At 44.7% G+C, this 14,581-nt stretch overlaps 2 protein-coding genes across 2 annotated transcripts in view; both read right to left on the reverse strand.

The window, feature by feature from the left end:
- LOC133543680 (excitatory amino acid transporter 5-like) overlaps positions 1 to 14,581 on the reverse strand; it is a 76,402-nt gene that overhangs the window by 17,115 nt on the left and 44,706 nt on the right. The gene's annotated exons all lie outside the window — the stretch shown is intronic.
- Positions 1,165 to 8,176, reverse strand: LOC133543647 (artemin-like). Its single transcript, XM_061888330.1, has one exon. It carries the CDS (start codon positions 5,575 to 5,577, stop codon positions 4,960 to 4,962), a length of 618 nt encoding a protein of 205 aa, XP_061744314.1. The 5' UTR covers positions 5,578 to 8,176; the 3' UTR covers positions 1,165 to 4,959.

Genomic DNA, 14,581 nt, shown 5'->3' on the forward strand with positions numbered 1-14,581 from the left:
AATATAGCTACAAATGAGACATAATGATGCAATATGTACATACAGCTAGCCTAAATAGCATGTTAGCATCGATTAGCTTGCAGTCATGCAGTGAGCAAATATGTCTGATTAGCACTCCACACAAGTCAATAACATCAACAAAACTCACCTTTGTGCATTCACGCACAACATTAAAAGTTTGGTGGACAAAATGAGACAGAAAAAGAAGTGACATAAAACACGTCCTTGAAAGTCGGAGAAAGTTGTACATGTAAACAAACTAGGGTGAGTTCAAGGACCGCCAAAATGAGTAGGACAAATAGGCACTCGCCAAATACTGGAATCAGTGAAGCATGTTTAATATAAACAGTGTGCTTTATAACAATTAGGGTAGTTTGTGTCATGTTTGTCCTCCTAAAAACATATATTTTTTATATATTTCTGTTTCCATTTTTCAAACATTTTGGAAAAAGCTCCAGAGCCACTAGAGCGGCGCTAAAGAGCAACTTTCTCAGACGATGCCACAGAAAGACGTGTTTAATGCCACTCCTTCTTTGTCTCATTTTGTCCACCAATAATAGTTCTAAACTTGTGTGGAGTGCTAGTCAGGCACATTTGGTCAGCGCATGACTGCAAGCTAATCGACGCTGACATGCGAGATAGGCTAGCTTGTGGGTCGGCAACCTGCGACTCTGGAGCGGCATGAGGCCCTTTAGCGCCGCCCTAGTGGCTCTCTGGAGCTTTTTCAAAAATGTATGAAAAATGGAAAAAGATGAGGGAAAAAAATATAAAAAATATATTTTTTGTTTAATATAGTTTCTCTAGGAGGACAAACATGACACAAACCTCCCTAATTGCTGTAAAACACACTGTTTATATTAAACATGCTTCACTGATTCAAGTATTTGGCACGCGCCGTTTTGTCCTACTAATTTTGGCGGTCCTTGAACTCACCCTAGTTTGTTTACATGTATAACTTTCTCCGACTTTCTAAGACGTGTTTTACGCCACTTCTTTTTCTGTCTCATTTTGTCAACCAAACTTTTAACGTTGTGCATGAATGCACAAAGGTGAGTTTTGTTGATGTTATTGACTTGTGTGGAGTGCTAATCAGACATATTTGCTCACTGCAAGCTAATCAATGCTAACATGCTATTTAGGCTAGCTATATGTACAAACCCCGTTTCCATATTAAAAGTTAAAGTACCAATGATTGTCACACACATACTAGATGTGGCCAAATGATTCTCTGTATTTGACCCATCACCCTTGATAACCCCCTGGAAGGTGAGGGGAGCAGTGGGCAGCGGCTGCGCCCGGGAATTATTTTTGGTGATTTAAACCCCAATTCCAACCCTTAATGCTGAGTGCCGAGCAGGGAGGTAATGGCTCCCATGGTTATAGTCTTTGGTATGACTCGGCCGGGATTTGAACTCACGACCTACTGATCTCAGGGCGGACACTCTAACCACTAGGCCACTGAGTAGGTGGAATATGAATTGGGAAATTGTGTTAGATGTAAATATAAACAGAATACAATGATTTGCAAATCCTTTTCAAGCCATATTCAGTTGAATATGCTACAAAGACAACATATTTGATGTTCAAACTCATAAACATTTCTTATTTTTTTTTGCAAATAATCATTAACTTTAGAATTTGATGCCAGCAACACGTAACAAAGAAGTTGGGAAAGGTGGCAATAAATACTGATAAAGTTGAGGAATGCTCAACACTTATTTGGAACATCCCACAGGTGTGCAGGCTAATTGGGAACAGGTGGGTGACATGATTGGCTATAAAAGCAGCTTCCATGAAATGCTAAGTAATTCACAAACAAGGATGGGGCGAGGGTCACCACTTTGTAAGCAAATTGTCGAACAGTTTTAGAACAACATTTCTCAACGAGCTATTGCAAGGAATTTAGGGATTTTACCATCTATGGTCTGTAAAATCATCAAAAAGTTCAGAGAATCTGGAGAAATCACTGCACGTAAGCGATGATATTACGGACCGTTGATCCCTCAGCCGGTACTGCATTAAAAACAGACATCAGTGTGTAAAGGATATCACCACATGGGCTCAGGAGCACTTCATAAAACCACAGATGTAGCGACCAACTACAGTTGGTCGCTACATCTGTAAGTCAAAGTTAAAACTCCACTATGCAAAGTGAAAGCAATTTACCAACAACACCCAGGAACGCCGCCGGCTTGGCTAGGCCCGAGCTCATCTAAAATGGACTGATGCAAAGTGGAAAAGTGTTCTGTGGTCTGACGAGTCCACATTTCAAATTAGGTTTGGAAACTGTGGACGTAGTGTCCTCTGGAACAAAGAGGAAAATAACCATTCGGATTGTTTTAGGCGCAGAGTGGAAAAGCCAGCATGTGTGATGGTATGGGGGTGTATTAGTGCCCAAGGCATGGGTAACTTACACATCTGTGATGGCACCATTAATGCTGAAAGGTACATACAGCTTTTGGAGCAACATATGTTGTCATCCAAGCAATGTTAGAAAATGTGATGTAACACAGTGGTGAACATGCCCTTTCCCAACTACTTTGGGACGTGTTGCAGTCATGAAATTCTAAGTAATTATTATTTGCAAAAATAAATAAAGTTTATGAGTTTGAACATCAAATAACTTGTCTTTGTAGTGCATTCAATTGAATATTTGCCACCAGACTTTCGTAACTTGGACTCAATATCCCTCTTCAAGTAAATACTCAAATCCTACCTATTCCGGACTGCTTATTCATTGTAATCATCTCTTCTTCTCTATCTTTGTTGTTATTATTGTTGTTTTCATCCAATTTGATTTTATTGTTTTGATTTTGTACGGTGTCCTTGAGTGCCCAGAAAGGCGCCTTATAAATAAAATTTGTTAATATAATTATATGGGTTGAAAAGGATTAGCAAATCATTGTATTCTGTTTATATTTACATCTAACACAATTTCCCAACTCATATGGAAACGGGGTTTGTACATATTGCATCATTATGCCTCATTTGTAGCTATATTTCATTTCCTTAACTTATGTCCTTTGTGTATTTAATTTATATTTGCATGTCTCATGACACAATATCTGTATGTAATATTGGCTGCATTTCTCATAGTTGTTTGTGTGCCATGTTGTTCCAGACCACAGCAAACGTTACCCAGCTTGCAAAGATTGTAACAAATATATTAGAAGAAAGCCTGACGTTTCCTTTAACTTGGACACACACATTTATACCTTTGGTCATTCTGAAACACTCATTTCCAGGAGTTATCTCACCCTCTGAGTAGCCTCCATTTTACTAATGATTTCAAATGTTGCAAAATTTCTGTCAACAAAGATTTGTGTCAGCATTTGATAGTAGGCTAATATGGTTGTACTTGTATAGCACTTTTCTACTTTCCAGGTAGTCAAAGCGTTTTGACACTACTTCCACATTCACACACACATTCACACACTGATGGAAGGAGCTGCCATGCAAGGCGCTAACCAGCACCCATCAGGAGCAAGGGTGAATAGACACTTACATCATGTGTTGCCTTCATTATAACACTTATATAAGATTTCTAACTTTTTGCAGCTCCAGAAATATTTTTATTTTATATTTTTGGTCCAATATGGCTCTTTCAAGGCTTTGGGTTGCTGAGCCCTGCACTAAGACATGATCACGGACACGAAAGACTGATTAGTAGCACTGATTGTTGCAGAACAACTGGTTATAGGAACAGCTTGGTCCCAGTTGCAGCTATTCTTTTAAAGAAGTTATAGTTACTTTGCACATATTTATTCATTCCTGGTAGTCTTTTGTCCTACTGTTGTCTATTCTGATGCCAAATCTGAATTTTATTGTTCATGGGACTTGTTCTTCTTTTCTTGGTCCCGGTCCCAAGCAGCCTGAGAGTACTTTGTTATGTTCTGCTTTCTTTTCACCACTGTGCTTTATTTCAACCTCTATGCCCATTCCATCCTCAATTTTTACACTACTAAAAGCAAATCAAGTCAATCAAGCAATAAAGTCACCTTGAACCTGGAACATCATTGAGGCAGCAATGAGACATACGTGAAGTGAAGTGAATTATATTTATATAGCGCTTTTCTCTAGTGACTCAAAGCGCTTTACATAGTGAAACCCAATATCTAAGTTACATTTAAACCAGTGTGGGTGGCACTGGGAGCAGGTGGGTAAAGTGTCTTGCCCAAGGACACAACGGCAGTGACTAGGATGGCGGAAGCGGGAATCGAACCTGCAACCCTCAAGTTGCTGGCACGGCCGCTCTACCAACCGAGCTATGCCGTAGTTGTTAGGGCTGGTGAGTCAACATCTGCCAGAACAGCAATCAGTCATCAGACTCAAGTATGTGAGGTACTGTAAAGTAAATATATTTATTATGCACACAATGTCAATCCACTGGATGTCAGTTTGTGGTGAATTTTGAAACTCTATCAAGGTGTTTTTTTGGTTCTCTCTAGAATAGAAGCAGAATGAAGGTTCCGTGTCGGGCGCTCGGTCTGAGTGTTTTGCGGCCGAGACAAACTTCATGTAGCGTACGGGAGCAGACATTTGGCAATAAATAGATAGACATCCGCCATACAGAGTTGACTGGAGCAGCTCTCATACGAAGCTGTAATAAATAAATAAGTTATCAGAAATAAATATATTTTACTTTTACACAGTAATACGTGAAGACGCATGGCATCCATGTGGCTGGCCTCACTTGAACGTTGAACCCATTCACTTGTTATTGAACTTCTGGGAAGAGCTGGCATCGGCGTGAGTAGTAAATATTGAACGTTTAGCAGTCTGTTTGCTGCTTTTCCAAGATAACATGGTACGGACACTCTGGGTGTCCCACGTTCTCCTGGTCCACAGAAACAAGTGTTCTCTCGGAGGACGTGACAATGATTCCGCACTGTGGCTCCGTGACGGCCTCCTCTCTGCGCCCAGAAAGAGAAAAGCAATCACTTATTTCTGGTAGCTCCTTCAGCCCATACAGGTGCAGCTGGCAGCGGATAAGGACTGGATGGTCCTCCATGTGGTCTGGGCGTCCATGAAGGACACGGGCTCGTAGCGGTCGGGTCGGCAACAAGGGTGGCTGCTGACCTTGCGGGACGTGCGTCGCGGGAGCGAGCCGTTCTCCAGTAGCGCTTTCAGCGCCAGGTCGTAGTTCGTCCTGGAGGACTGACAGGTGCCCACGCAAAACTTGAAGAGGACGATCTCGTCCGAGTCGAAGCCCAGTCCCAGGTCCCGCACCTTCATCTCTCGCTTTTCTACCCGGCAGTCCCTGCTGCTGTGCTTTGCCTTCTTGTTTCTACCTCGTCCCGCGTCCTCGGCTACGTCTTGCTTTTCCTTCTTCTTCCTCTTCTTCTTTTTCCTGGGAGAGCCTTTAGGTTGCGATTGGCCCGGGTCCGATGAACGTGGCGCGCGGCCGGCCCAGCGAGTTGTGGGGTGATCGTCCACTTCATCGATGACGAAAGGGTCATAAAGAGAATGCCAAGGAGAGTAAGGATGACTGTCTCCTTCCTGCTCCTCATCTTCCATCATGTCCGGCAGCGTCACAGGAAGTTCTAGTCCATCCTGGCCTCCGAGGAGGCCCGCCATGAGGCCCGAGTCCGCTCCCACACAGAGTTGAGTGAAGGTAAGAATATTTAATACTCATAAGAAAGTAACAAATGCAAACATAAAGCAGTCGTGCAGATAAACGTTCTCAACATAATATTATAATCGAGTCAACAATAGGACATCAAGCAACAATGTGACATAATCAACAATGTGACATCCTCATGTCAACATTATGACATCATTATGTTTATGTTTCCTGCATCTTATGATTACATAAATATGTTGCAAAATAATTGGAAATTGACTAAGTTTGTATTCATGAATACTTTTCAAACCAATCACTTGTGAAGTGAAGTGAATTATATTTATATAGTGCTTTTCTCAAGTGACTCAAAGCGTTTTACATAGTGACACCCAATATCTAAGTTACATTTAAAGCAGTGTGGGTGGCACTGGGAGCAGGTGGGTAAAGTGTCTTGCCCAAGGACACAACTGCAGTAACTAGGATGGCACAAGCGGGAATCAAACCTGCAACCCTCAAATTGCTGACACGGCCATTCTACCAACCGAGCTATTCTCCAACATTGTTTTAATGTTGGAGTATTGATGTGTGTTTGATGTAACTTGTGTTCCATCTGCTGATACCTCTTGGCCCGCACTCCCTTGGAAAACTCATTCTTAACTTAAAAGGGATTTTCCTGATTAAATAAAAGTTCATAAATTTAGAAATAAAACAATGTGACCTCATCAAGCCAACACTGGGACATCAACGTGGACACCAAGTCCATCCATCCATCTTCTTCCGCTTATCCGAGGTCGGGTTGAGGGGGCAGCAGCCTAAGCAGGGAAACCCAGACTCTCCTCTCCCCAGCCACTTGGTCCAGCCCTTCCAGGGGGATCCTGAAGTATTCCCAGTCCAGCCGGGAGACATAGTCTTCCCAACGTGTCCTGGGTCTTCCCCGTGGCCTCCTACCGGTTGGACGTGACCTAAACACCTCCCTAGGGAGGCGTTCGGGTGGCATCCTGACCAGATGCCCGAACCACCTCATCTGGCTCCTCTCCATGTGGAGGAGCAGCGGCTTTACTTTGAGTTCCTCCCGGATGGCAGAGCTTCTCACCCTATCTCTAAGGGAGAGACCCGCCACAAGGCGGAGGAAACTCATTTCGGCCGCTTGTACCCGTGATCTTATCCTTTCGGTCATAACCCAAAGCTCATGACCATAGGTGAGGATGGGAACGTAGATCGACCGGTAAATTGAGAGCTTTGCCTTCCGGCTCAGCTCCTTCTTCACCACAACGGATTGGTACAACGTCCGCATTACTGAAGACGCCGCACCGATCCACCTGTCCATCTCACCATCCACTCTTCCCTCACTCGTGAACAAGACTCCCAGGTACTTGAACTCCTCCACTTGGGGCAGTGATCATAATCACCATGTCATTATGACATAATCGAAACCTATGACATCACCAAGTCACCAGTGTGACATCAACACCATGACATGTTAACATGATGACAACAACAATGTGACATCATCAAGTCACCACTATGACATCCAGACAACAACAATGTGACATCATCAAGACAACAATATGACATCAAGTCAACATGACAACAACAACAATGTGACAACACCATGACATCAAGTTAATATGATGACATCAATATTGTGACATAACCAAGTCACCACTAGGACATCAAGTTAAAATAATGACATCAACAATATGACATCATCAAGTCACATCTATGACAACAATGTGACATCACCAAGTCACCACCATGGCATCAAGTTGACATAATGACATAAATAATGTGACATCATCAAGTCAACACTATGACATCAAGACAACGCTGACATCATCAAGAAAACATTATGACATCATCAAGTCAATACTATGACTTCAAGACAACACTGACATCATCAAGTCAACACCATGACATCAACAATGTGACATCATCAAGTCAATACTATGACTTCAAGACAACACTGACATCATCAAGTCAACACTATGACATCAAAACAACGCTGACATCATCAAGAAAACATTATGACATCATCAAGTCAACACCATGACATCAACAATGTGACACCATCAAGTCACCACTATGCCGTGAAGTCAATGTAGTGACATCATCAAGTCAACACCATGACATCAAATGAACATGACATCATCATCATCATCATCAAGGTGAGATGAAGTCAACATGACTTCATCGTTGTCGGAGGAAGATCAGGAGCGGTCACACGGTATCGGGGCTGACGAGAAAATGTGTGTGCGTGGTGTCGGGCGAGACTGGAACAGATGTGAGATGTTTCCAGGTCGGCCTGTTGTGCTGACAGTTTGGCAGCAAATTGCTGATGTGACAGGATGTTGCCTTGTTGCAGTGTGACGCAGCAGCTGTTCCCCATCAGCTGTGCTGTTCTGCGGCGCCGCTCGGTCCAAATCAATCTGGCAGCAGGTCAAGAGTTGGGGGAAAAGCCGCTTTGCTTCCAGGTCCTAACTGCCTGCTTAAAGCAGGAATATTATTGGAGCTGGGAACGCTGAATGAAGACCAGGATCAACTTTATTTTACTTCACACGTTTTTGTGTCACAAATGTCAGGTGGCATGCACTTGTGTCACAAATGTCAGGTGGCATGCACTTGTGTCACAAATGTCAGGTGGCATGCACTTGTGTCACAAATGTCAGGTGGCATGCACTTGTGTCACAAATGTCAGGTGGCATGCACTTGTGTCATAAATGTCAGGTGGCATGCACTTGTGTCACAAATGTCAGGTGGCATGCACTTGTGTCATAAATGTCAGGTGGCATGCACTTGTGTCACAAATGTCAGGTGGCATGCACTTGTGTCACAAATGTCAGGTGGCATGCACTTGTGTCACAAATGTCAGGTGGCATGCACTTGTGTCACAAATGTCAGGTGGCATGCACTTGTGTCACAAATGTCAGGTGGCATGCACTTGTGTCACAAATGTCAGGTGGCATGCACTTGTGTCACAAATGTCAGGTGGCATGCACTTGTGTCACAAATGTCAGGTGGCATGCACTTGTGTCACAAATGTCAGGTGGCATGCACTTGTGTCACAAATGTCAGGTGGCATGCACTTGTGTCACAAATGTCAGGTGGCATGCACTTGTGTCATAAATGTCAGGTGGCATGCACTTGTGTCACAAATGTCAGGTGGCATGCACTTGTGTCATAAATGTCAGGTGGCATGCACTTGTGTCATAAATGTCAGGTGGCATGCACTTGTGTCACAAATGTCAGGTGGCATGCACTTGTGTCACAAATGTCAGGTGGCATGCACTTGTGTCACAAATGTCAGGTGGCATGCACTTGTGTCACAAATGTCAGGTGGCATGCACTTGTGTCACAAATGTCAGGTGGCATGCACTTGTGTCATAAATGTCAGGTGGCATGCACTTGTGTCACAAATGTCAGGTGGCATGCACTTGTGTCACAAATGTCAGGTGGCATGCACTTGTGTCATAAATGTCAGGTGGCATGCACTTGTGTCACAAATGTCAGGTGGCATGCACTTGTGTCACAAATGTCAGGTGGCATGCACTTGTGTCACAAATGTCAGGTGGCATGCACTTGTGTCACAAATGTCAGGTGGCATGCACTTGTGTCATAAATGTCAGGTGGCATGCACTTGCGTCACAAATGTCAGGTGGCATGCACTTGTGTCACAAATGTCAGGTGGCATGCACTTGTGTCACAAATGTCAGGTGGCATGCACTTGTGTCATAAATGTCAGGTGGCATGCACTTGTGTCATAAATGTCAGGTGGCATGCACTTGTGTCACAAATGTCAGGTGGCATGCACTTGTGTCACAAATGTCAGGTGGCATGCACTTGTGTCACAAATGTCAGGTGGCATGCACTTGTGTCATAAATGTCAGGTGGCATGCACTTGTGTCACAAATGTCAGGTGGCATGCACTTGTGTCACAAATGTCAGGTGGCATGCACTTGTGTCATAAATGTCAGGTGGCATGCACTTGTGTCACAAATGTCAGGTGGCATGCACTTGTGTCATAAATGTCAGGTGGCATGCACTTGTGTCACAAATGTCAGGTGGCATGCACTTGTGTCACAAATGTCAGGTGGCATGCACTTGTGTCACAAATGTCAGGTGGCATGCACTTGTGTCACAAATGTCAGGTGGCATGCACTTGTGTCACAAATGTCAGGTGGCATGCACTTGTGTCATAAATGTCAGGTGGCATGCACTTGCGTCACAAATGTCAGGTGGCATGCACTTGTGTCACAAATGTCAGGTGGCATGCACTTGTGTCACAAATGTCAGGTGGCATGCACTTGTGTCATAAATGTCAGGTGGCATGCACTTGTGTCATAAATGTCAGGTGGCATGCACTTGTGTCACAAATGTCAGGTGGCATGCACTTGTGTCACAAATGTCAGGTGGCATGCACTTGTGTCACAAATGTCAGGTGGCATGCACTTGTGTCACAAATGTCAGGTGGCATGCACTTGTGTCATAAATGTCAGGTGGCATGCACTTGTGTCACAAATGTCAGGTGGCATGCACTTGTGTCACAAATGTCAGGTGGCATGCACTTGTGTCATAAATGTCAGGTGGCATGCACTTGTGTCATAAATGTCAGGTGGCATGCACTTGTGTCATAAATGTCAGGTGGCATGCACTTGTGTCACAAATGTCAGGTGGCATGCACTTGTGTCATAAATGTCAGGTGGCATGCACTTGTGTCATAAATGTCAGGTGGCATGCACTTGTGTCACAAATGTCAGGTGGCATGCACTTGTGTCACAAATGTCAGGTGGCATGCACTTGTGTCACAAATGTCAGGTGGCATGCACTTGTGTCACAAATGTCAGGTGGCATGCACTTGTGTCACAAATGTCAGGTGGCATGCACTTGTGTCACAAATGTCAGGTGGCATGCACTTGTGTCACAAATGTCAGGTGGCATGCACTTGTGTCATAAATGTCAGGTGGCATGCACTTGTGTCACAAATGTCAGGTGGCATGCACTTGTGTCACAAATGTCAGGTGGCATGCACTTGTGTCACAAATGTCAGGTGGCATGCACTTGTGTCATAAATGTCAGGTGGCATGCACTTGCGTCACAAATGTCAGGTGGCATGCACTTGTGTCACAAATGTCAGGTGGCATGCACTTGTGTCACAAATGTCAGGTGGCATGCACTTGTGTCATAAATGTCAGGTGGCATGCACTTGTGTCATAAATGTCAGGTGGCATGCACTTGTGTCACAAATGTCAGGTGGCATGCACTTGTGTCACAAATGTCAGGTGGCATGCACTTGTGTCATAAATGTCAGGTGGCATGCACTTGTGTCACAAATGTCAGGTGGCATGCACTTGTGTCACAAATGTCAGGTGGCATGCACTTGTGTCATAAATGTCAGGTGGCATGCACTTGTGTCACAAATGTCAGGTGGCATGCACTTGTGTCATAAATGTCAGGTGGCATGCACTTGTGTCACAAATGTCAGGTGGCATGCACTTGTGTCACAAATGTCAGGTGGCATGCACTTGTGTCACAAATGTCAGGTGGCATGCACTTGTGTCATAAATGTCAGGTGGCATGCACTTGCGTCACAAATGTCAGGTGGCATGCACTTGTGTCACAAATGTCAGGTGGCATGCACTTGTGTCACAAATGTCAGGTGGCATGCACTTGTGTCATAAATGTCAGGTGGCATGCACTTGTGTCATAAATGTCAGGTGGCATGCACTTGTGTCACAAATGTCAGGTGGCATGCACTTGTGTCACAAATGTCAGGTGGCATGCACTTGTGTCACAAATGTCAGGTGGCATGCACTTGTGTCACAAATGTCAGGTGGCATGCACTTGTGTCATAAATGTCAGGTGGCATGCACTTGTGTCACAAATGTCAGGTGGCATGCACTTGTGTCACAAATGTCAGGTGGCATGCACTTGTGTCATAAATGTCAGGTGGCATGCACTTGTGTCATAAATGTCAGGTGGCATGCACTTGTGTCATAAATGTCAGGTGGCATGCACTTGTGTCATAAATGTCAGGTGGCATGCACTTGTGTCACAAATGTCAGGTGGCATGCACTTGTGTCATAAATGTCAGGTGGCATGCACTTGTGTCATAAATGTCAGGTGGCATGCACTTGTGTCACAAATGTCAGGTGGCATGCACTTGTGTCATAAATGTCAGGTGGCATGCACTTGTGTCACAAATGTCAGGTGGCATGCACTTGTGTCATAAATGTCAGGTGGCATGCACTTGTGTCACAAATGTCAGGTGGCATGCACTTGTGTCATAAATGTCAGGTGGCATGCACTTGTGTCACAAATGTCAGGTGGCATGCACTTGTGTCATAAATGTCAGGTGGCATGCACTTGTGTCATACATGTCAGGTGGCATGCACTTGTGTCACAAATGTCAGGTGGCATGCACTTGTGTCATAAATGTCAGGTGGCATGCACTTGTGTCACAAATGTCAGGTGGCATGCACTTGTGTCACAAATGTCAGGTGGCATGCACTTGTGTCATAAATGTCAGGTGGCATGCACTTGTGTCACAAATGTCAGGTGGCATGCACTTGTGTCATAAATGTCAGGTGGCATGCACTTGTGTCACAAATGTCAGGTGGCATGCACTTGTGTCACAAATGTCAGGTGGCATGCACTTGTGTCACAAATGTCAGGTGGCATGCACTTGTGTCAAATGTCAGGTGGCATGCACTTGTGTTACAAATGTCAGGTGGCATGCACTTGTGTCACAAATGTCAGGTGGCATGCACTTGTGTCATAAATGTCAGGTGGCATGCACTTGTGTCATAAATGTCAGGTGGCATGCACTTGTGTCACAAATGTCAGGTGGCATGCACTTGTGTCATAAATGTCAGGTGGCATGCACTTGTGTCACAAATGTCAGGTGGCATGCACTTGTGTCACAAATGTCAGGTGGCATGCACTTGTGTCATAAATGTCAGGTGGCATGCACTTGTGTCACAAATGTCAGGTGGCATGCACTTGTGTCATAAATGTCAGGTGGCATGCACTTGTGTCATAAATGTCAGGTGGCATGCACTTGTGTCACAAATGTCAGGTGGCATGCACTTGTGTCATAAATGTCAGGTGGCATGCACTTGTGTCATAAATGTCAGGTGGCATGCACTTGTGTCACAAATGTCAGGTGGCATGCACTTGTGTCATAAATGTCAGGTGGCATGCACTTGTGTCATAAATGTCAGGTGGCATGCACTTGTGTCACAAATGTCAGGTGGCATGCACTTGTGTCACAAATGTCAGGTGGCATGCACTTGTGTCACAAATGTCAGGTGGCATGCACTTGTGTCACAAATGTCAGGTGGCATGCACTTGTGTCATAAATGTCAGGTGGCATGCACTTGTGTCACAAATGTCAGGTGGCATGCACTTGTGTCACAAATGTCAGGTGGCATGCACTTGTGTCATAAATGTCAGGTGGCATGCACTTGTGTCATAAATGTCAGGTGGCATGCACTTGTGTCACAAATGTCAGGTGGCATGCACTTGTGTCATAAATGTCAGGTGGCATGCACTTGTGTCACAAATGTCAGGTGGCATGCACTTGTGTCATAAATGTCAGGTGGCATGCACTTGTGTCACAAATGTCAGGTGGCATGCACTTGTGTCATAAATGTCAGGTGGCATGCACTTGTGTCACAAATGTCAGGTGGCATGCACTTGTGTCATAAATGTCAGGTGGCATGCACTTGTGTCATACATGTCAGGTGGCATGCACTTGTGTCACAAATGTCAGGTGGCATGCACTTGTGTCACAAATGTCAGGTGGCATGCACTTGTGTCATACATGTCAGGTGGCATGCACTTGTGTCACAAATGTCAGGTGGCATGCACTTGTGTCATAAATGTCAGGTGGCATGCACTTGTGTCATAAATGTCAGGTGGCATGCACTTGTGTCATAAATGTCAGGTGGCATGCACTTGTGTCATAAATGTCAGGTGGCATGCACATGTGTCATAAATGTCAGGTGGCATGCACTTGTGTCACAAATGTCAGGTGGCATGCACTTGTGTCACAAATGTCAGGTGGCATGCACTTGTGTCATAAATGTCAGGTGGCATGCACTTGCGTCACAAATGTCAGGTGGCATGCACTTGCGTCACAAATGTCAGGTGGCATGCACTTGTGTCATAAATGTCAGGTGGCATGCACTTGTGTCACAAATGTCAGGTGGCATGCACTTGTGTCATAAATGTCAGGTGGCATGCACTTGTGTCATAAATGTCAGGTGGCATGCACTTGTGTCACAAATGTCAGGTGGCATGCACTTGTGTCATAAATGTCAGGTGGCATGCACTTGTGTCACAAATGTCAGGTGGCATGCACTTGTGTCATAAATGTCAGGTGGCATGCACTTGTGTCACAAATGTCAGGTGGCATGCACTTGTGTCATAAATGTCAGGTGGCATGCACTTGTGTCACAAATGTCAGGTGGCATGCACTTGTGTCATAAATGTCAGGTGGCATGCACTTGTGTCATACATGTCAGGTGGCATGCACTTGTGTCACAAATGTCAGGTGGCATGCACTTGTGTCACAAATGTCAGGTGGCATGCACTTGTGTCATACATGTCAGGTGGCATGCACTTGTGTCACAAATGTCAGGTGGCATGCACTTGTGTCATAAATGTCAGGTGGCATGCACTTGTGTCACAAATGTCAGGTGGCATGCACTTGTGTCATAAATGTCAGGTGGCATGCACTTGTGTCATAAATGTCAGGTGGCATGCACTTGTGTCACAAATGTCAGGTGGCATGCACTTGTGTCATAAATGTCAGGTGGCATGCACTTGTGTCATAAATGTCAGGTGGCATGCACTTGTGTCATAAATGTCAGGTGGCATGCACTTGTGTCACAAATGTCAGGTGGCATGCACTTGTGTCACAAATGTCAGGTGGCATGCACTTGTGTCACAAATGTCAGGTGGCATGCACTTGTGTCATAAATGTCAGGTGGCATGCACTTGTGTCACAAATGTCAGGTG

This window comes from Nerophis ophidion, linkage group LG26, assembly GCF_033978795.1.
Source record: "Nerophis ophidion isolate RoL-2023_Sa linkage group LG26, RoL_Noph_v1.0, whole genome shotgun sequence".
NCBI lineage: Eukaryota > Metazoa > Chordata > Actinopteri > Syngnathiformes > Syngnathidae > Nerophis > Nerophis ophidion.

Excerpts from the sequence above, each read along its gene's own strand:
- LOC133543647 (XM_061888330.1), bottom strand. The coding sequence starts at position 5,577 with ATGGCGGGCCTCCTCGGAGGCCAGGATGGACTAGAACTTCCTGTGACG.